This window comes from Staurois parvus, unplaced genomic scaffold, assembly GCF_062004578.1.
Source record: "Staurois parvus isolate SC_StPar_1 unplaced genomic scaffold, SC_StPar_1.0 ptg002447l, whole genome shotgun sequence".
In the NCBI taxonomy this organism is placed as follows: Eukaryota; Metazoa; Chordata; class Amphibia; order Anura; family Ranidae; genus Staurois; species Staurois parvus.
The window spans coordinates 49,903-70,545 of record NW_028320243.1 but is presented as its reverse complement, the minus strand read 5'-3'; the positions used below and the strand labels follow the sequence as shown (position 1 = coordinate 70,545).

The window sequence follows — 20,643 nt, the reverse complement described above, 5'->3', positions numbered from 1 at the left end:
GTGGTCAGGATGGAGGACATAGATCTGTACGTGGTCAGGATGGAGGACATAGATCTGTACGTGGTCAGGATGGAGGACATAGATCTGTACGTGGTCAGGATGGAGGACATAGATCTGTACGTGGTCAGGATGGAGGACATAGATCTGTACGTGGTCAGGATGGAGGACATAGATCTGTACGTGGTCAGGATGGAGGACATAGATCTGTACGTGGTCAGGATGGAGGACATAGATCTGTACGTGGTCAGGATGGAGGACATAGATCTGTACGTGGTCAGGATGGAGGATATACAATATATCTGTACATGGTCAGGATGGAGGACATAGATATGTACATAGTCAGGATGGAGGATATACAATATATCTGTACATGGACAGGATGGGGGACATAGATCTGTACATGGTCGGGATGGAGGACATAGATCTGTACATGGTTGGGATGGAGGACATAGATCTGTACATGGTCAGAATGCAAGACATAGATCTGTACATGGTCAGGTTGGAGGACATAGATCTGTACATGGTCAGGTTGGAGGACATATATCCTGACCATGTACTGATCTATGTCCTCCATCCTGACCATGTACAGATCTATGCCCTCCATTCTGACCATGTACAGATCTATGTCCTCCATCCTGACCATGTACAGATCTATGTCCTCCATCCTGACCATGTACAGATCTATGTCCTCCATCCTGACCATGTATAGATCTATGTTCTGCCATCCTGACCATGTACAGATCTATGCCCTCCATTCTGACCATGTATAGATCTATGTCCTCCATCCTGACCATGTACAGATCTACAGTTGTGGCCAAAATTATTCAACCCCCAATGCTGTAAAGGGGTTTAGGGACTATAGTGTACATTTGGAATTGTATTCAGAATCAAATCCTACAAGGACGTTGTAACTACCCAAATGCAACTAAAATGACATCAATTGTTTATGTAATACAGTAGTAAATGGTTCTTATGTGGTTTCTTCATTGCCACAATTATTCAACCCCTTAAAGACTACCACTCTGAAGAACAGAGGTTCATACAGGTGCTTTCCATCAGGTATTGAAAACACCTGTGGATGTCACCGAGCAGCAATCAAGCATAATAAGCACCAATTAGGCAGCTTTAAAATGACTGTGATACTCAGCTCCTTCTAGACATTTACTGGTGTGGTTACAAACATGGTGAAGGCAAGAGAATGGTCCAGGAAGACAAGAGAAGAGGTGATTTCTCTTCACAGGAAGGGCAATGGCTATAAGAAGATTGCAAAGATGTTAAACATACCAAGAGACACCTTAGGAAGCATCATTCGCAAATTCAAGGCAAAGGGCACTGTTGAAACGCTACCTGGTCGTGGCAGAAAGAAGATGCTGACTTCGACTGCTGTGCGCTACCTGAAGCGTAGAGTGGAGAGAAGTCCCCGTGTGACTGCTGAGGAACTGAGAAAAGATTTGTCAGATGTGGGTACAGAAGTTTCAGCCCAGACAATAAGACGCACACTGCGTAATGAAGGCCTCCGTGCCAGAACTCCCAGGCGTACCCCCTTGCTGTCTCCAAAGAATAAGAAGAGTCGACTGCAGTATGCCAAAAGCCATGTGGACAAACCACAAAAGTTGTGGGATAGTGTTCTGTGGACTGATGAAACAAAATTAGAACTGTTTGGGCCCATGGATCAACGCTATGTTTGGAGGAGGAAGAACAAGGCCTATGATGAAAAGAACACCTTGCCTACTGTGAAGCATGGTGGAGGGTCAATCATGCTTTGGGGCTGTTTTGCTTCTGCAGGTACAGGGAAGCTTCAGCGTGTGCAAGGTACCATGAATTCTCTTCAGTACCAGGAGATATTGGATGGAAACGTGATGCAGTCCGTCACACACCTGAGGCTTGGGAGACGTTGGACCTTTCAACAGGACAATGATCCCAAGCATACCTCCAAGTCCACTAGAGCATGGTTGCAGAGGAAAGGCTGGAACATTTTGGAGTGGCCATCGCAGTCACCAGACTTAAATCCGATTGAGAACCTCTGGTGGGACTTAAAGAAAGCAGTTGCAGTGCGCAAGCCTAAGAATGTGACTGAACTGGAGGCCTTTGCCCATGAAGAATGGGCGAAGATACCCGTAGATCGCTGCAAGACACTTGTGTCAAGCTATGCTTCACGTTTAAAAGCTGTTATAACTGTAAAAGGATGCTGTACTAAGTACTAAGATTGAATGTCACTTGGGGGTTGAATAAAACTGATAATGCTGTGAGCACAGAAAAGACATTTGTGGTTATTTCATTATAACTGTTATGTTATATTTGTCTGACCTACAAGTGCCTCTTTAATGTAAATGTAAGCAAGATGACTGAATGATCAAAAGCAATGTCAAACTGGCCAAAACACTCAATTTCAGTGGGGGTTGAATAATTTTGGCCACAACTGTATGTCCTCCATCCTGACCATGTACAGATCTATATCCTCCATCCTGACCATGTACAGATCTATGTCCTCCATCCTGACCATGTACAGATCTATGTCCTCCATCCTGACCATGTACAGATCTATGTCCTCCATCCTGACCATGTACAGATCTATGTACCTGCCCTGGGTGCTTGTAAGATAGAATGTTTTCTGGGTAGGTTTTCGGTGATGAAGACAAATGTTTTCTGTTTTTTGTTAAGTTGCCTCGGAACCTCAAGCCGCAGTAGCTCCAGGTAAGTTTTTCCAATTTTCGTTCAGTTTTAAGTTGTAGTTCATTTGATAAACATAACTGACTGATATTGATGGCCCCTATGGGTAGAATATTAGAATGATTGGAGAATTTATTATCATTTTTGTTTGTCATTGAGTGTGTTTTATGTAATGTTGGAGAAGCTGCAGGACTTGTACCCATAGGATCCGGCACAAATTTTAAGTTATATTTAGAAAATGTAAACCTGCCCCGTGTGTCCACCGGCTCATTATTCCTTACCTATTTTTACTTTTACATCTTTCTCCCAGGCAGTGAAGAGTCTGAAAAATCGATAGCATCTGGTATGTTTTTTCAGTTACTTTAACACCTTCCAGTCCGCCCCAATTCTGACCTTTCTCCTACATGTAAAAAGCATCATTTTTTTTTGCTAGAAAACTACTTAGAATCCCCAAACATTATATATATATTTTCAAGCAGTGGTCTCCAAACTGTGGCCCGGGGGCCAGATACGGCCGTTTTCTAAAACTGACCCTTGGAGCACTATTTCATCCACTGCCACCAGCCCCCCCTAAAGTCTGAAGAACAATAAACTGTCTCTTTGTATAAAACGTTTGGTGACCTCTGCCCTAGAGAATAAAATGGTGGTCGTTGCCTATTCATATGTCACATGATATTTGTGCAGTGTTTTTTTTTCCAGAAGCAAATTTTCTGAAAAAATTCACGATTTCGTGAATTTTAATGCGCAAAAACACGACACCCAATTTTCGGTAACATGTAAAAGATGGATGTTATGCCGTGTAAGTAGATACCAAACATGATGTTTTAAAATTGTGTACGCCCTCGGAACGCCACCAAACTACGGTACCTGAAAAGCCTCCATCGGTAAAGGGGCTAGAGAGAGAGAGGGGGGGAGGGGGGAGGAGAGAGAGAGAGAGGGAGGGGGAGAGAGAGGGGGGAGGAGAGAGAGAGGGAGGGGGAGAGGGCACAGAGAGAGGGGAGAGAGATGGAGAGAGAGGGAGAGAGAGGGGGGGTGGGAGAGGGAGAGAGAGTGAGAGAGGCGAAGGGGAGGGGGAGAGGGGGGAGAGTGAGAGAGGGGGAGGGGAAGGAGGGAGAGTGAGAGAGGGGGAGGGGAGGGGGAGGAGAGAGAGGGGGAGGGGGAGAGGGCACAGAGAGAGGGGAGAGAGAGGGAGAGAGGGGGGAGGGAGAGGGAGGGAGAGTGAAAGAGGGGGAGGGGAGGGAGAGAGAGAGAGGGGGGAAGGGGAGGGAGAGTGAGAGAGGGGGAGGGGAAGGAGGGAGAGTGATAGAGGGGGAGGGGAGGGAGAGAGAGAGGGGGAGGGAGAGAAAGGGGGGGATATGGGGAGGGGAGGGAGGGAGAGAGAGGGGAGGTGGGACGAGAGAGAGGGGGGAGATGGAGGGGAGAGAGGGCAGAGAAAGAGGGAGAGGGGGGGAGAGAGAGAGAGAGAGAGGGGGGGGGAGAGAGAGGGGTGGAGAGAGAGTGGGGGGGGAGAGATAGGGGAGAGAGGGGGTGAGAGAGAGAGGGGGGAGAGGGGGAGAAAGGGAGAGAGAGCGGGGGAGAGAGAGAGGGGGGAGAGAGGGGGGGAGAGAGGGAAGGAGAGAGAGCATCCCTGTAAATAAAAGGTATTCATGACTGATACAAAACATGTATTTGTTTGAGTCCTTTCGGCAGCTGATGACAGACTCTTCTTTTTAACAGTTTGGTCCAAAAACAAATGTATATTTTGCATCAGTCCAGTATATGTTGTCTTTCATTTCAAGCCCCGATGAAGGGGGTGTCCTCAGACCCCCGAAGCGTGTGAACTTTGTAATGCAGTTGTATCTTGGAACAAATCTATATCTAGATGGCTATACCTTGGTGTGGCCAGTACTGGGACAGTATTGTCCAGTGCTCAGGGCAAGGATGCAAAACTGTGCCCCCCCCCCCCAACACATGCCGTAGAATGGGTGTACCACCTTGTGCCTATTCTTTGACCCTTGCTCTGGCTGTTTATGGTTGGCATGGAGTACACACTGCCCATTCGTGGCCAAACGCTTGTTTCCTTACGTAGCTGGAAGGTAGCTGCACATGCGTGGTTTGTTCTTGTGTCAGCTGTGGCTGGAGAGCTGGTATGTTGGAGCACAACGTGACAGCAGTAGCTGTCAGAGCAGACATGAAGCTGCAGCCTACTGGTTGTCAGCCATTGATGTGGACCTTGTGCACAGTGAGGGGGCGCCCTCCCCTATCTCTCTACCCTGGGCGGCTGCCCCTCCTGCCCACCCCTTGGGTGCAACTTCAGTCTACATGAAGACCAGGGTCTTCTTCCCTTTTGGATATGGTCCCAGCAGTGGGCAGTCAGTGATATAGGGTTAGGGTTAGAGTTGGGGTCAGTCCATTGCTGCATTCACCAACACAGGCGTAACCTTCCTCCCTGAAACTTTCCAATCAGCGAATCACAGTGCAGTTTTATTTGGTATCTGCTCACCTGAGTCCATTTCAGCGCAGTCAGAATTCCTAAGCCCTAATGAAGGGGCCCCCCGAAACACGTTGGCTCTATTTTGCTATGAATCAATTTTATCACTGAATTTTCTTGGATTCTTGGACGTTTGTTTGGCGCTTCCTTTGGATTGTAGCTTTCACTAAGAGGGCATCCCCATGACATCCTGCACAAAGTCCATTGAAACCACGGGGCCCCATACAACCAACCTGACAAGGCCCCCCAAACCACGGTGCCCCATACAGCCAACCTTACAAGGCCCCCCACACCACGGGGCCCCATACAGCCAACCTGACAAGGCCCACCACACCACGGTGCCCCATACAGCCAACCTGACAAGGCCCCCCAAACCACAGTGCCCCATACAGCCAACCTTACAAGGCCCCCCACACCACGGGGCCCCATACAGCCAACCTGACAAGGCCCCCCACACCACGGTGCCCCATACAGCCAACCTGACAAGGCCCCCCACACCACGGTGCCCCATACAGCCAACCTGACAAGGCCCCCCAAACCACGGTGCCCCATACAGCCAACCTGACAAGGCCCCCCACACCACGGGGCCCCATACACCCAACCTGACAAGGCCCCCCACACCACGGGGCCCCATACAGCCAACCTGACAAGGCCCCCCACACCACGGTGCCCCATACAGCCAACCTGACAAGGCCCCCCACACCACGGTGCCCCATACAGCCAACCTGACAAGGCCCCCCACACCACGGTGCCCCATACAGCCAACCTGACAAGGCCCCCCACACCACGGGGCCCCATACAGCCAACCTGACAAGGCCCCCCAAACCACGGTGCCCCATACAGCCAACCTTACAAGCCCTCTCCTCCCCACAAAAAAAAAAAGTTTACTAAGCTTCAATTATGAATGAACATAATGAGTGATTTTTACCGATCATTCATTGTGTTCATTCAGGAAAGGAATGGGCTTGGCAAATGTGACATATTTACCAGACCCTTCCTTCCGCTCTCCATCCTGATGATCCTGTTGTGTGCTTGCAGCTGCCGGTGGGAAGGAGAGGAGGGAAGTTGGCAACACTGCAGGGGTGGTGGCAGCAGATGGAAATGTATGGTGCACAGGGAGGGTGATGGGTGTGTCAGGAGGCAATTACTGTAACAGATCCCCTGTATGGCTCCCTCTGCAGCAGCTGAAAGCCAGTGGGAGAGAGAGGAATAGCAAGCTTTCAGCCTCTGCAGAGGGAGCCACACAGGGGATCAGTTCCAGTACTTGCCCCTCCCCCACCATGCTGATCATCCTTCCTGCCCACATCCAATTTACACAGCTGCCTGGGCCCCGTACAGGAGGACTGGTGGTACCCCCTTATCCACGGCCCTGAGGCCATATGCATACTTTTTTCAATAGACCCCTATCATAGTTTTTTTGGTTGCATCCTTTTGACCAATTTTAACCCAATACTTCCTTTTCTTTTTCAGATCTTACAGGAAAATACTTCCTGTTCCCCGAAGAAAGTAACAGCAGTTACATCGACTTGTCCCCTGCCCTGCCGCTGAAATTAAACGCCTTCACCCTCAGCATGAAAGTGTCTTTAAATGTTCCAAAAAACAGGGAAACCATCCTATTCTCTTACCGCACTCTCTTCTACGACGAGCTGAATTTGTGGCTGGAAAAGTCCGGGAAGCTGGGGTTCTACATGAGCGGAGACGGCCTCATGTTCCCAACGCTGGACAGGAGCAAAGAGTGGCAGCACATCTGCCTGACGTGGGAGTCGAAGAACGGGCGCAGCGAGGTGTGGGTGAACGGGAGAAGGTACGCCAACAGGGTTTATAGCAAGGGACACAAGGTGCGACCAGGAGGCATCGCCATGCTCGGCCAGGACCAAGACTCCCTTGGGCACGACTTCGACGGCTCGCAAAGCTTTGTGGGAAAAATCAAAGACCTGAACATGTGGAATAAAGTTCTGTCGCTCAAGACTTTGCGGTCAATGTTCAGAGGAAAGGAGAAGACCAAAGGGAACGTCTTCGACTGGAGCCAGCTGACGTTCTCTAAGAAAGGCAACGTGCAAATCGTGGAGGCCGTCTGACATCTATCTGAGACATTGTACCTCCTAATATGTCCGGAATTAAAAAATGACTTGAATCACTTTGGCTTACTCGATTCTTTTTTTTTTTTAACATTTTAAATTAAGAAAATAAAAAAATAAACGGAATTTACTGGTACCAAGAACACAAGAATTATATAATTAATTACATAGGTCGCCTATCGTTACAGGTGTCTTTTTCTCCACCCCTGGCTTGCATACAATTTCTGGGCAATGTTTAGGTGTTCTGCTAAGGCACCCCTGAAGAAACCTGGAGGCACCCCATCAGATTTCAGGGTGTATTTTCACGAGTACTCGGTATCGGCACCTCTGTGCATCCCTAGTTACAACATAATCTATGTTATCAATGCTATGTTGGAACATCTGTTTTTATAGATGGGTCATATTCCTGCCGATCCTCAAGAATTTAATAGGTTGAGTGATACATCGACTTCCTGCTGATTGCAAAAGAGAAAACCCATCCCGTGAATATTCCAGAGAGGGAGCTGGCCACTGGAGGGTGTAGACCTTACCAATCCTTCCTAAAACATTTGTTGGAGGATCTACCGATCTCTTGATATCGCTGTCTTAATCACCTCTAGAACTTGTAGAGACAAAAAAGTACCTTACCAATCCTTCCTAAAACATTCGTTGGAGGATCTACTGATCTCCTGACACCGCTGTCTTGATCACCTCTAGAACTTGTAGAGACTAAAAAGTACCTTACCAATCCTTCCTAAAACATTCGTTGGAGGATCTACTGATCTCCTGACACCACTGTCTTGATCACCTCTAGAACTTGTAGAGACAAAAAAGTACCTTACTAATCTTTCCTAAAATATTCATTGGAAGATCTACTGATCTCCTGACACCGCTGTCTTGATCACCTCTAAAACTTGTAGAGGCAAAAAAGTACCTTACCAATTCTTCCTAAAACATTCGTTGGAGGATCTACCGATCTCCTGACACCGCTGTCTTGATCACTTCTAGAACTTGTAGAGACAAAAAAGTACTAATGGAGATAAAGTAGTCCATCACATTAACACCGGCCAATTACAACGTACCACAAAAAAACCCCAAAAATATAAAAACATATAATAAATTTTATTTGTAACATTTTTTTGAGATAACCAAACAGGGAAAAGGATTTTGTTTTCAGTGTTTGGTGCCAGTCGTTGAAAGTTCCACATGTAGGACATATCTGGTGAAGGACCTAACAAAAGAGCCCAAAGGGTAAACCTATAGAACATCTTTGACGTTCCATCCAGTATAATACGGTGGTATATAATAGATAGAAACATGGAAAGGCAGGAACAGGTGTCCCCCTCCGTTGATGTGTTTTTTGGGTTTTTACCCGTTTCTTCCAGACGATTAGGTGCTGTTCTACGTAAGACGCCACAATGTAATTGTATACAAAAGTGCAAGAAATATTCATAATAATTTGAAATAATAAACACACAATGACAACCTCCAACCAACAGATTACGAAAGTAAAAAAACAGTGGCACTATATTAAAAAAAATGAAATCACTGAGGTGAATGAAATATCAGTCCAACACGTTCATATGTCATGTGACCAAAAGGACCAGCATAGCATCAACATGTGATAATGACACGCCACATGAAGTATGACATCCTCTGTGATCCAACATTGACCCTCCAGCTTCTTACCAGAAGTGATGACCCATAAATGAACACAAATCGTGCCTCCAGTGGAGGTCTAATAGACTCCTGATGTCTCCATATAGAGGACCTGTCACCACCCCAATGCTATCAGATAGCAGCTTCTTGGCGCCTTGTAATAGCAATAACGTAAGAAAAAAATAAAATGTGTAGAAAAAAACAACAACAAATATATATATACTGTATATACACTTTATTAGGTCCACCTCTTAAATTGCTTGGTAACACAAATTGCTAATCAGCCAATCACGTTGCAGCAACTCAATGCATTTAGGCATCTGGACATGGTGAAGACGACTTGCTGAAGTTCAAACTGGGCATCAGAATGGGGAAGAAAGGGGATTGAAGTGACTTTGAACGTGGCATGGTGGTTGGCACCAGACGGGCCGGTCTGAGTATTTCAAAAACTGCTGATCTACTCGGATTTTCCCTCACAGCCATCTCTAGGGTTTACAGAGAATGGTCCGAAAAAGAGAAAATGTCCAGTGAGTGGCAGTTGTGTAGAGGAAAATGCCTTGTTGAGGTCAGAGGTCAGAGGAGAACGGGCAGACTGGTTTCAGATGATAGAAAGGCAACAGTAACTCCAATAACCCCTCGTTACACCCAAGGTATGCAGAATCCCATCTCTGAATGCACAACACGTCCAACTTTGAAGCAGATGGGCTACAGCAGCAGAAGACCACACCGGGTGCCACTCCTGTCATCAGCAGACCACACCAGGTGCCACTCCTGTCATCAGACCACACCGGGTGCCACTCCTGTCATCAGAAGACCACACCGGGTGCCACTTCTGCCATCAGAAGACTACACTGGGTGCCACTCCTGTCATCAGAAGACCACACCGGGTGCCACTCCTGTCATCAGAAGACCACACTGGGTGCCACTCCTGTCATCAGAAGACCACACCGGGTGCCACTCCTGTCATCAGACCACACCGGGTGCCACTCCTGTCATCAGAAGACCACTCCGGGTGCCACTTCTGCCATCAGAAGACTACACTGGGTGCCACTCCTGTCATCAGAAGACCACACCGGGTGCCACTCCTGTCATCAGAAGACCACACTGGGTGCCACTCCTGTCATCAGAAGACCACACCGGGTGCCACTCCTGTCATCAGAAGACCACACTGGGTGCCACTCCTGTCATCAGAAGACCACACCGGGTGCCACTCCTGTCATCAGACCACACCGGGTGCCACTCCTGTCATCAGAAGACCACACTGGGTGCCACTCCTGTCATCAGAAGACCACACTGGGTGCCACTCCTGTCATCTAAGAACAGGAAACGGAGGCTACAATTTGCACAGTACGAAAAGTCCCGCAGAACACATTAAATATGTAAACCGAGGTACGCCTGTAAATAAAACGTGCGGGGATCACTACTTTGCAGCAACTGTACTCCTATGGGGTGTTGAAAACATACCAACAACTCTGTATGGACTACGACTTGGGTCAAAGATGGGTTTTTTTTTTTCAATATCTACAATTCAGACTTGCTCTGAACACCCAATGTTTGGCTCCGACCGCTTTTGTTTTTATTTTGGTCCCTATTTTGGACGGTATAGTACAAGGAAGTCATTCTACGGGTCTCATTTTTAAGGCCTATGGGGGATTGTTATCTGAACCGCTTCTTGAGTTTAAGACTTATTATTATTATACAGGATTTATGGCGCCAACAGTGTGCTCAGCACTTTACAATATAAAGGGAGACAGTACAGCAACAATACAGTTCAATACAAGAGGGATAGGAGGGCCTGATCCTGGGAGCTTACAATCTAGGAGGGAGGGGCTGGTGGTACAAAAGGTAGCAACTTTGGGGGATGGACTGGTTGGAAGAGTAGAAGATTCCATTATTAGCTGAGGGCAGGATAGGCTTCCCTGAAGAGATCGGTTTTCAGAGATCGCCTAAAAGTGAGCAGAGTAGGTGATAGTCTGATAAATTGGGGTAGAGAGTTCCAGAGGATGGGGGAAGCTCTGCAGAAGTCCTGGAGATGAGCATGGGAGGAGGAGACAAGGGAGCTAGAGAGCAGGAGGTTGTGGGAGGAGCAGAGAGTACGGTTTGGGTGAAATGTGGAGACAAGGTCGGTGATGTAATTTGGGGTGGAGTTATAAATGTCTTTATACGTTATTGTTAATGTTTTGAATTTTATCCGTTGGGCAATGGGAAGCCAGTGGAGGGATTGGCAGAGAGGGGTGGAGGACACTGAGTGGAGGCCAGTGGAGGGATTGGCAGAGAGGGGTGGAGGACACTGAGTGGAGACCAGTGGAGGGATTGGCAGAGAGGGGTGGAGGACACTGAGTGGTGGCCAGTGGAGGGATTGGCAGAGACGGGTGGAGGACACTGAATGGAGGCCAGTGGAGGGATTGGCAGAGAGGGGTGGAGGACACTGAATGGAGGCCAGTGGAGGGATTGGCAGAGAGGGGTGGAGGACACTGAGTGGAGGGCAGTGGAGGGATTGGCACAGAGGGGTGGAGGACACTGAATGGAGGCCAGTGGAAAGATTGGCAGAGAGGGGTGGAGGACACTGATTGGAGGCCAGTGGAGGGATTGGCAGAGAGGGGTGGAGGACACTGAGTGGAGGGATTGGCAGAGAGGGTTGGAGGACACTGAGTGGAGGCCAGTGGAGGGATTGGCAGAGAGGGGTGGAGGACACTGAATGGAGGCCAGTGGAGGGATTGGCAAAGAGGGATCGAGGACACTGAGTGGAGACCAGGGCCCCTGACTTCAGAAAAATAAATGATTTTTTGGGGGGGTTACAGTAAATTTTATCAAAAAATGATTTAAATTAAATAATAATGTAGACAAGCGGCTATTTTTCCTGCTGACCAGCACTTTTTTGCGGTGATACGTACAGACAGAAATGTGGATCGGGTGATGGGGTTTGTTTTGGTCTTTAGGTGAATGAGGAGATATGGCTTCTTATTTTTATTTCTATTATATTCATCAGATTTATGGTTTTTTTTGTTTTTATTTTTGCTCCTTTCTGGCTCTCGCCTGGTTGCTGAGCAACGGACCGGCGCTTCCCTGTACTATTGTTACGTTCAAGTCGTGCAGCGACGTGATGACATCATTTCGGGGCGCCGCGCCCTCTTGATGTGCGTCGGGCCAAATGGCGCCGGCGGTTTGCGTTCCACGGTGAAACGCTATTCCGCGGTTGCCACGGCTTTCCGGTGAACGTGGCGCTGGGGCTGCGGGGCGATGGCTGCCTTACTTCTCTATCTCTCTGCTAGGGTGGTGGGGGGTTGGTGTTTGGGGACCAGAGGCTGTTTCTTGCCCTGGTTCCAGAGGTGATGTCACTTCCGGCTTGGACCGGAAGCGGGGAGGGGCGAAGTTGTGGGCTCCTCCTAGCTGGGAGGACGGAGATCTCCGGTGATTTTTAGTCTGGAGCTCCTCTCTTGTCAGTGTAGCAGGTATGAAGGGTTCATTTCTGGGATTTTCCTGGTTTCTGGCTGCTTCGTGACGCTTAGTCTTTGCGCATGCCCGCGAGCCGCGCCAATGTACTATTTTCAGTGCTTTTTTAACCCCTCCCCCTACAGAGGATTACCCCCCCCCCCCCCATTCCAAAGGATTCCCCCTCCAGATGATTCCCCCTCCAGATGCTTTCTCCTCCCCTTCCAGAGGATCCCCCCCCCTGCTCCCCTTCCAAAGGATTCCCCTCTGCTTCAGAGGATTTCCCCTCCAGATTATTTCTCCTCCCCCTCCAGAGGATTCCCCCTTATTCCTTCCCAGAGGATTTCCCCCCCTCCAGATGATTTCTCCTCCCCCTCCAGAGGATCCCCCCCTGCCTCCCTTCCAAACGATTCCCCCTCTGCTCCAGAGGATTCCCCCTGCAGATGATTCCCCCCCCCCTCCAGAGGACTCCCCCCCCCCCTCCAAAGGATTCCCCTCTGCTCCAGAGGATTCCCCCTCCAGAGGATTTCCCCTCCAGAGGATTTCCCCTCCAGAGGATTTTTTTTTATCACTTTCATTCCCCCTCCAGATGATTTCTCCTCCCCCTCCAGAGGATTTCCCCCTCTCCTCCCCTTCCAAAGGATTCCCTCTCCAGAGGATTTCCCCCCCTCCAAAGGATTCCCCCTTATTCCTCCCCAGAGGATTCTCCCCCTCCCCCTCCAGAGGATTTTTTATCACTTTCATTCCTATCACAAGAAATGTAAACATCTCTTGTGATAGAAATACGGCGTGACAAGTTGTCTTTATCCGCTTCCCCTCCGGAGGATTCCCCCCCTTCCTGACCAGACCATTTTTTGCGATATGGCACTGCGTTACTTTGACAATTGCGCGGTCCTGCAACTCTGCACCCAAATTAAATTTACGTCCTTCTCTTCGTGGTATTTGATCGCCTGTGCTGTTTTTATATTTTGCGCTATAAACAATTTTGAAAAAAAACAAACAATATTTTTGACTTTTTGATATAAAACACATCCAGGAAAAAAAAATAAAAATCAAATTTCATCATAAATTTCGGCCAAAATGTCTCCCGCTCCGTGTCTTTGCTAAAAAAAAAATCCCAATATGTGTAAATTAATTGGTTTAGGTGAACGTTATAGCGTCTACAAATGGCGGTACAGATACTGGGATTTTTTTTTTATACTAATAATGGTGGCGATCAGGCCCATTGATGGAGGTGGGGAGGGAAAGGCCCATTGATGGAGGTGGGGAGGGAAAGGCCCATTGATGGAGGTGGGGAGGGAAAGGCCCATTGATGGAGGTGGGGTAGGGAAGGCCCATTGATGGAGGTGGGGTAGGGAAGGCCCATTGATGGAGGTGGGGTAGGGAAGGCTCATGATGAAGGTAGGGGAGGGAAGGCTCATTGGTGGAGGTGGGGCGGGAAAGGCTCATTGAAGGAGGTGGGGAGGGAAAGGCCCATTGCTGGAGGTGGGGAGGGAAAGGCCCATTGCTGGAGGTGGGGAGGGAAAGGCCCAATGCTGGAGGTGGAGAGGAAAAGGCCCATTGCTGGAGGTGGGGTAGGGAAGGCCCATTGATGGAGGTGGGGTAGGGAAGGCCCATTGATGGAGGTGGGGTAGGGAAGGCTCATTGGTGTAGGCTCATTGGTGGAGGTGGGGAGGGAAAGGCCCATTGGTGGAGGTGGGGAGGGAAAGGCCCATTGATGGAGGTGGGGAGGGAAAGGACCATTGGTGGAGGTGGGGTAGGGAAGGCCCATTGGTGGAGGTGGGGTAGGGAATGCTCATGATGGAGGTGGGGAGGGAAAGCTCATTGAAGGAGGTGGGGGGAAGGCTCATAGATTGGTGGGGGGGGGGGGGCTCATTGATGGAGGTGGGGGAAGACTCATTGATGGAGGTGGAGAGGGAATGCTTATTATTGGAGGTAGGGGAGGGAAGGTTCATTGATGAAGGTGGGGGAGGGAAGGTTCATTGATGGAGGAGGGGAAGAAAGGCTCATTGATGGAGGTGGGGAGGGAAGGCTCATTGATGGAGGTGGGGAGGGAAGGCTCACTGATGGAGATAGGGGAGGGAAGGCTCATTGATGGAGATAGGGGAGGGAAGGCTTATTGATGGAGATAGGGGAGGGAAGGCTTATTGATGGAGGGGGGACATAAACCCCTTTTCCATCCACCTGGGAGGATGGCAGGTCTCAGTGTTTGGCCTTTTTCCCTGCTCTGGCTGGCTTACAGACACTGAGGCCTCGTTCACACAGGTGTACTACATCTACGTGAGGGCCATGTTTGCCCACAGTATGCGTTCAGTACACTTGCACGGCTGTCAGATTAGGAGTGGTGGAATGAATGGGACTTCCTGCACGAGGATGCTCAGAACGCATGTGTATCCCCATGTGGGTGAACACCGCCCTGGCACAGTATATACTATAGTAGGCGCATGTGAACGAGGCCTTACTCAGCCTTTTCCATCCATTTTCTAGGTATTCTACAGGCCGGGGGAGGGACGAGAGATATGCACATGTGTATCCTGTCATGCTGTTCTCTGATCACACCGACTTCCGTTGGTCGGAGTTCGTCATTGTGTATTTATCATTTCAGGTCACGACGGATGTGCTGAAAGCAGAAGAAATGGGGAAGGGTAAGGATCTGAGCGACTTTGACAAGGGCCAAATTGTGATGGCCAGACGACTGGGCCAGAGCATCGCCGAAACTGCCGCTCTTGTGGGATGTTCTCGGTCTGCTGTGGTCGGGATCTACCAAAAGTGCTTACAGGAGGGAGAACCGGTCAACCGGCGCCAGGGTCACGGGCGGCCAAGGCTTATTGATTCATGTGGGGAGCAAAGGCTGACCGACGTAGTCCAATCCAATAGAGGAGCTACCGTATCTGAAATTGCTGAAAAAGTAAACGCTGGTTCCAATAGAAAGGTGTCGGAACACACGGTGCATCGTAGTTTGTTGCGTATGGGGATGCGTAGGCGCAGATCGGTGCGGGAGCCCATGCTGACCTACAGCCAAAAGCGCCTACAATGGGCACACGAGTATGAGAAATGGACCACGGAGCGATGGAAGAACGTGGCCTGGTCTGATGAATCACGGTTCTTTTTACACGAGGTGGATGGCCAGGTGTGTGTGCGTCGCGTGCCTGGGGAAGAGATGGGTTTAGGAGGCAGCGGAGGCAGTGTCATGCTTTGGGCCATGTTCTGCTGGCAAACCTTGGGTCCTGCCATTCACGTGGATGGAAGTACCACCTATTTAAACATTGTTGCTGACCAAGTACACCCCTTCATGCAAACGGTATTCCCTGATGGCAGTGGCCTTTTTCAGCAGGCTAATGCACCCTACCACACTGCAAAAATGGTTCAAGAATGGTTTGAGGAACACAACAATGAGTTTGAGGTGTTGACTTGGCCTCCAAATTCTCCAGATCTCAATCCAATCGAGCATCTGTGGGAGGTGCTGGAAAAACAAGTCCAATCCATGGAGGCCCCACCTCGCCACTTACAAGACTTGAAGGACCTGCTACTGACAGCTTGGTGCCAGATACCACAGCATACCTTCAGAGGTCTAGTGGAGTCCATGCCGAGACGGGTCAGGGCTGTTTTGGCAGCGGAAGGGGGACCTACTCAATATTAGTTGGGTGGTTGTAAGTGTGCGGCTCTAACGTCAGTGTGTTCTGTATGTTTAGCCATTGGGCTGTTTCATTAGGCTCTTCGCAGAATATTTTGTACATGTGGAAATATTACCTACCGGTATTAAACTGTAAGAAATCCCTTTCCCAGTTTTTTTTTTTTTATTCCTAAATATTACTTGTGTACGAATAAAACTTAAAAATGTTTTCATATATTTTTTTGTTGTAATTGACTGGTGTTTATATGATAGATTACCTTATCTCCATTAGTAATTTTTACTCATTGGCCAGCAGGGAGGAACAGGCTCATCTAAAAGGGATACCAAGTATTTGATCTTTCACTTGGGCTTAGATAAAGTCAGCAGGGAGAATTATGCTCATCTAAAGGGATACCAAAGATGTGTTTTTTTCACTTGGGCTGAAATAAATTCTGCACCATTCAGTGGTCAGCAGGGAGGAACATGCTCAACTAAAGGGATACCTAGGATCTGTTCTTTCATCCGGGCTCGTTTTTATAAATTATATTCTCTGCTCTCAGTTCATCTGAATGGTGGCTACAAAGAGAGATAGAGGGCTTTAACTCATCTGGAACAAGCAGATTAGGACTGTCAATGAAAAGACAGGCCTTCTCACTATACTTGCTCTAGGGTTGGGGGCCCAAAGTATTCAAAGCAGTCTGTGCCAGCATTAGATCCAGGCAACTAGCATTTTCCGAAGAGGACAGTGATGGCCCATGTGTCTCGGACCTTGTTGGAGGCCAAAGTGAAGAGCGGGCTTCCCTGGCAGCTCTGGTCTGAACACCCCTGGAGGTGGATGCAGGCAGTGGAAGGAACAAAGGGGCACAGATGCCAATAGACCAGTTTTCTGGTGGCTGCTCCTGAAGGTGATCAGCAGGGTAGCTCTCAGGAGAGGAGTCTCTTGAAGTACACTGTAGATGAGCAGGTCAGGCCCAGCAGCTGGTGGAATGCCAACACCTGCAGTAGGCAGGGGGGATGCAGGAAATGGCCAGCAGAAAAGAACTGGATTGAGGTCAGGAGCCAAACAGATCGTTGAAGGGAAGTCAGTAGGATTGAAGGTAAGAGGGTGGTCAGGAGCCCAAGCCAGGGTCAAAGACGGGTGGTCAGTAGAATTGAAGGTAAGAGGGTGGTCAGGAGCCCAAGCCAGGGTCATAGACGGGTGGTCAGTAGGATTGAAGGTAAGAGGGTGGTCAGGAGCCCAAGCCAGGGTCAAAGACGGGTGGTCAGTAGAATTGAAGGTAAGAGGGTGGTCAGGAGCCCAAGCCAGGGTCATAGACGGGTGCTCAGTAGGATTGAAGGTAAGAGGGTGGTCAGGAGCCCAAGCCAGGGTCATAGACAGGTGGTCAGTAGGGTTGAAAATAGAGTGATCAGGAGATAAAGCCAGGGTCATAGACAGGTGGTCAGCAGGACTGAAGATAACAGAATGGTCAAGGTCATAGATGGGTGATCAGTAGGATAACAAAATGGTCAGGAGCCAAGTTAAGGTCATACACAGGTGGTCAGTAGGACTGAAGAGTACAGAAGGGTCAGGAGCCCAAGACAGGGTCATAGACGTGTGTTCAGTAGGACTGAAGATAACAGAATGGTCAAAGTCATAGATGGGTGACCAGTAGGATAAAGTGGTCAGGAGCCGAACTCATACACGGGTGTTCAGTAGGATTGAATATAACAGAATGGTCAGGAGTCCAAGTCAGGGTCATACACAGGTGTCATTAAGATGAGAGTGGTCAGGGTCATAGATGGGTGGTCAGTAGGACTGAAGATAACAGAGTGGTCAGGGTCATAGATGGGTGGTCAGTAGGACTGAAGATAACAGAGTGGTCAGGGTCATAGATGGGAGGTCAGTAGGACTGAAGATAACAGAGTGGTCAGGGTCATAGATGGGTGATCAGTAGGATTAAAGATAAAGTGGTCAGGAGCCAAGCCAAGGTCATACACAGGTGGTCAGTAAAAATTATTACAGAACGGTCAGGAGTCCAAGTCAGGGTCATACACAGGTGTCATTAAGACGAGAGTGGTCAGGGTCATAGACGGGTGGTCGGTATGATTGAAGATAAGAGAGAGGTCAGGGTCATAGATGGGTGGTCAGTAGGACTGAAGATAACAGAGTGGTCAGGGTCATAGATGGGAGGTCAGTAGGACTGAAGATAACAGAGTGGTCAGGGTCATAGATGGGTGGTCAGTAGGACTGAAGATAACAGAGTGGTCAGGGTCATAGATGGGTGGTCAGTAGGACTGAAGATAACAGAGTGGTCAGGGTCATACACAGGTGTCATTAAGACGAGAGTGGTCAGGGTCATAGATGGGTGATCAGTAGGATTAAAGATAAAGTGGTCAGGAGCCAAGCCAAGGTCATACACAGGTGGTCAGTAAAAATTATTACAGAACGGTCAGGAGTCCAAGTCAGGGTCATACACAGGTGTCATTAAGACGAGAGTGGTCAGGGTCATAGACGGGTGGTCGGTATGATTGAAGATAAGAGAGAGGTCAGGGTCATAGATGGGTGGTCAGTAGGACTGAAGATAACAGAGTGGTCAGGATCATAGATGGGAGGTCAGTAGGACTGAAGATAACAGAGTGGTCAGGGTCATAGATGGGAGGTCAGTAGGACTGAAGATAACAGGGTGGTCAGGATCATAGACCAGAAGGGTTAAAGCTAAAGTCAGGAGCCAAGCGAGGTCATACACAGGTGGTCAATAGGAATGAAGATGAGGTCTCAAGGGAGCGTGCCCACGCAGGACCTGGCAGAAGTGCCTAGCCTGTTTGTTGACATACACGCTCCTCTTTCATGGATGGTGTCCTGACACCAAGTGTTACCCTCATGAGATTTCCTGACCCCGGCCTGGACCCTTCTGCATGGGTCTATTGGCGCCTAAGTATGATGGGAGGTTTGGAGGAGCAAATCCAGGAATCAACAGAAAGTGATGAGACGTACCAATTGCACTGCCTTGCGCCCCAGGAAGGGATAATTCGCTGCAAATGACTTTTCCACGTACATAATAAGCGATATTCACACACCAACCCCCAACCAATCAAAATGTATTCCAACAAATAATGGCACCATCCCTCCCACCGACACCAGTGAGATGACACCATTCCGTGCAGTCATCAGTAATCAAGAATCTCCTTCCTGTCATTTGTAGGCGGGACAGAGCGGAAATCTCTGTGCTGTCAATCAGTCCTTGCAGTCATTGGTGGGCGGGACAGAGCGGGAATCTGTGCAGCCCAGGTCCTAGGTTGGTGGGACGGACTGGGAATCTGTGTACTCCAGGTCCTTGGTGGGCGGGACGGACTGGGAATCTGTGTACCCCAGGTCCTTGGTGGGTGGGATGGACTGGGAATCTGTGTACCCCAGGTCCTTGGTGGGTGGGATGGACTGGGAATCTGTGTACCCCAGGTCCTTGGTGGGTGGGACGGACTGAGAATCTGTGTACCCCAGGTCCTTGGTGGGTGGGACGGACTGGGAATCTGTGTACCCCAGGTCCTTGGTGGGTGGGATGGACTGGGAATCTGTGCAGCCCAGGTCCTTGGTGGGTGGGATGGACTGGGAATCTGTGTACCCCAGGTCCTTGGTTGGTGGGACGGACTGGGAATCTGTGTACCCCAGGTCCTTGGTTGGTGGGACGGACTGGGAGTCTGTACAGCCCAGGTCCTTGGTGGGTGGGACGGACTGGGAATCTGTGTACGCCAGGTCCTTGGTGAGTGGGACGGACTGGGAATCTGTGTACCCCAGGTCCTTGGCGGGTGGGATGGAATGGGAATCTGTGTACCCCAGGTCCTTGGTTGGTGGGACGGAATGGGAATCTGTGTACCCCAGGTCCTTGGTGGGTGGGATGGACTGGGAATCTGTGTACCCCAGGTCCTTGGTTGGTGGGACGGACTGGGAATCTATGTAGCCCAGGTCCTTGGCGGGTGGGACGGACTGGGAATCTGTGTACCTCAGGTCCTAGGTTGGTGGGACGGACTGGGAATCTGTGTCGCCCAGGTCCTTGGTGGGCGGGACGGACTGGGAATCTGTGTACCTCAGGTCCTAGGTTGGTGGGACGGACTGGGAATCTGTGTAGCCCAGGTCCTTGGTGGGTGGGATGGACTGGGAATCTGTGTAGCCCAGGTCCTTGGTGGGCGGGACGGACTGGGAATCTGTGTACGCCAGGTCCTTGGTGAGTGGGACGGACTGGGAATCTGTGTACCCCAGGTCCTTGGTTGGTGGGACGGACTGGGAATCTGTGTACCCCAGGTCCTAGGTTGGTGGGACGGACTGGGAATCTGTGTACCCCAGGTCCTTGGTGGGTGGGATGTGTACCCCAGGTCCTTGGTGGGTGGGATGGACTGGGAATCTGTGTACCCCAGGTCCTTCTCTGACATGTAAGCTCTGCGTTACATACCACTGAACTAGGTTACTTCCTACTCACCCGACCTCCGCAAAAATCGATCTTTGTAATGGGGCCTCGCTAGGCGATCTCCATGCAGTCTGGGCAGATCTCCACCTCTCCAGGGTTGTCTATCTCTGCATCGAGGCGACTGGACTACAGGTCACAAACGTGAAAAAAACAAAAAAAAAAAAACCCACAAAAAAAAAACAAAAAAAAAAAAAAACACAAAAAACCATAAAAACAAGAAAACCACAAAAACAAAAATCCACAAAAACAAAAAACCACAAAAACAAAAAAACACAAAAACAAAAAACCACAGCGTTGGTGGAA

General features: G+C 49.4%; 1 protein-coding gene across 1 annotated transcript in view; it reads left to right on the top strand.

Annotated features, from left to right (window-relative positions):
• Positions 1-7,277, top strand: part of LOC149430867 (uncharacterized) — a 58,893-nt gene extending 51,616 nt beyond the window's left edge. Inside the window, exons 23-25 of the mRNA XM_089665978.1 lie at positions 2,662-2,694; positions 2,981-3,013; positions 6,611-7,277. Of these exons, the coding sequence (XP_089522104.1) occupies positions 2,662-2,694; positions 2,981-3,013; positions 6,611-7,218 (674 nt within the window). The 3' untranslated portion in view covers positions 7,219-7,277. The remainder of the gene's footprint in view (positions 1-2,661; positions 2,695-2,980; positions 3,014-6,610) is intronic.
• Positions 7,278-20,643: the final 13,366 nt, after the last annotated feature.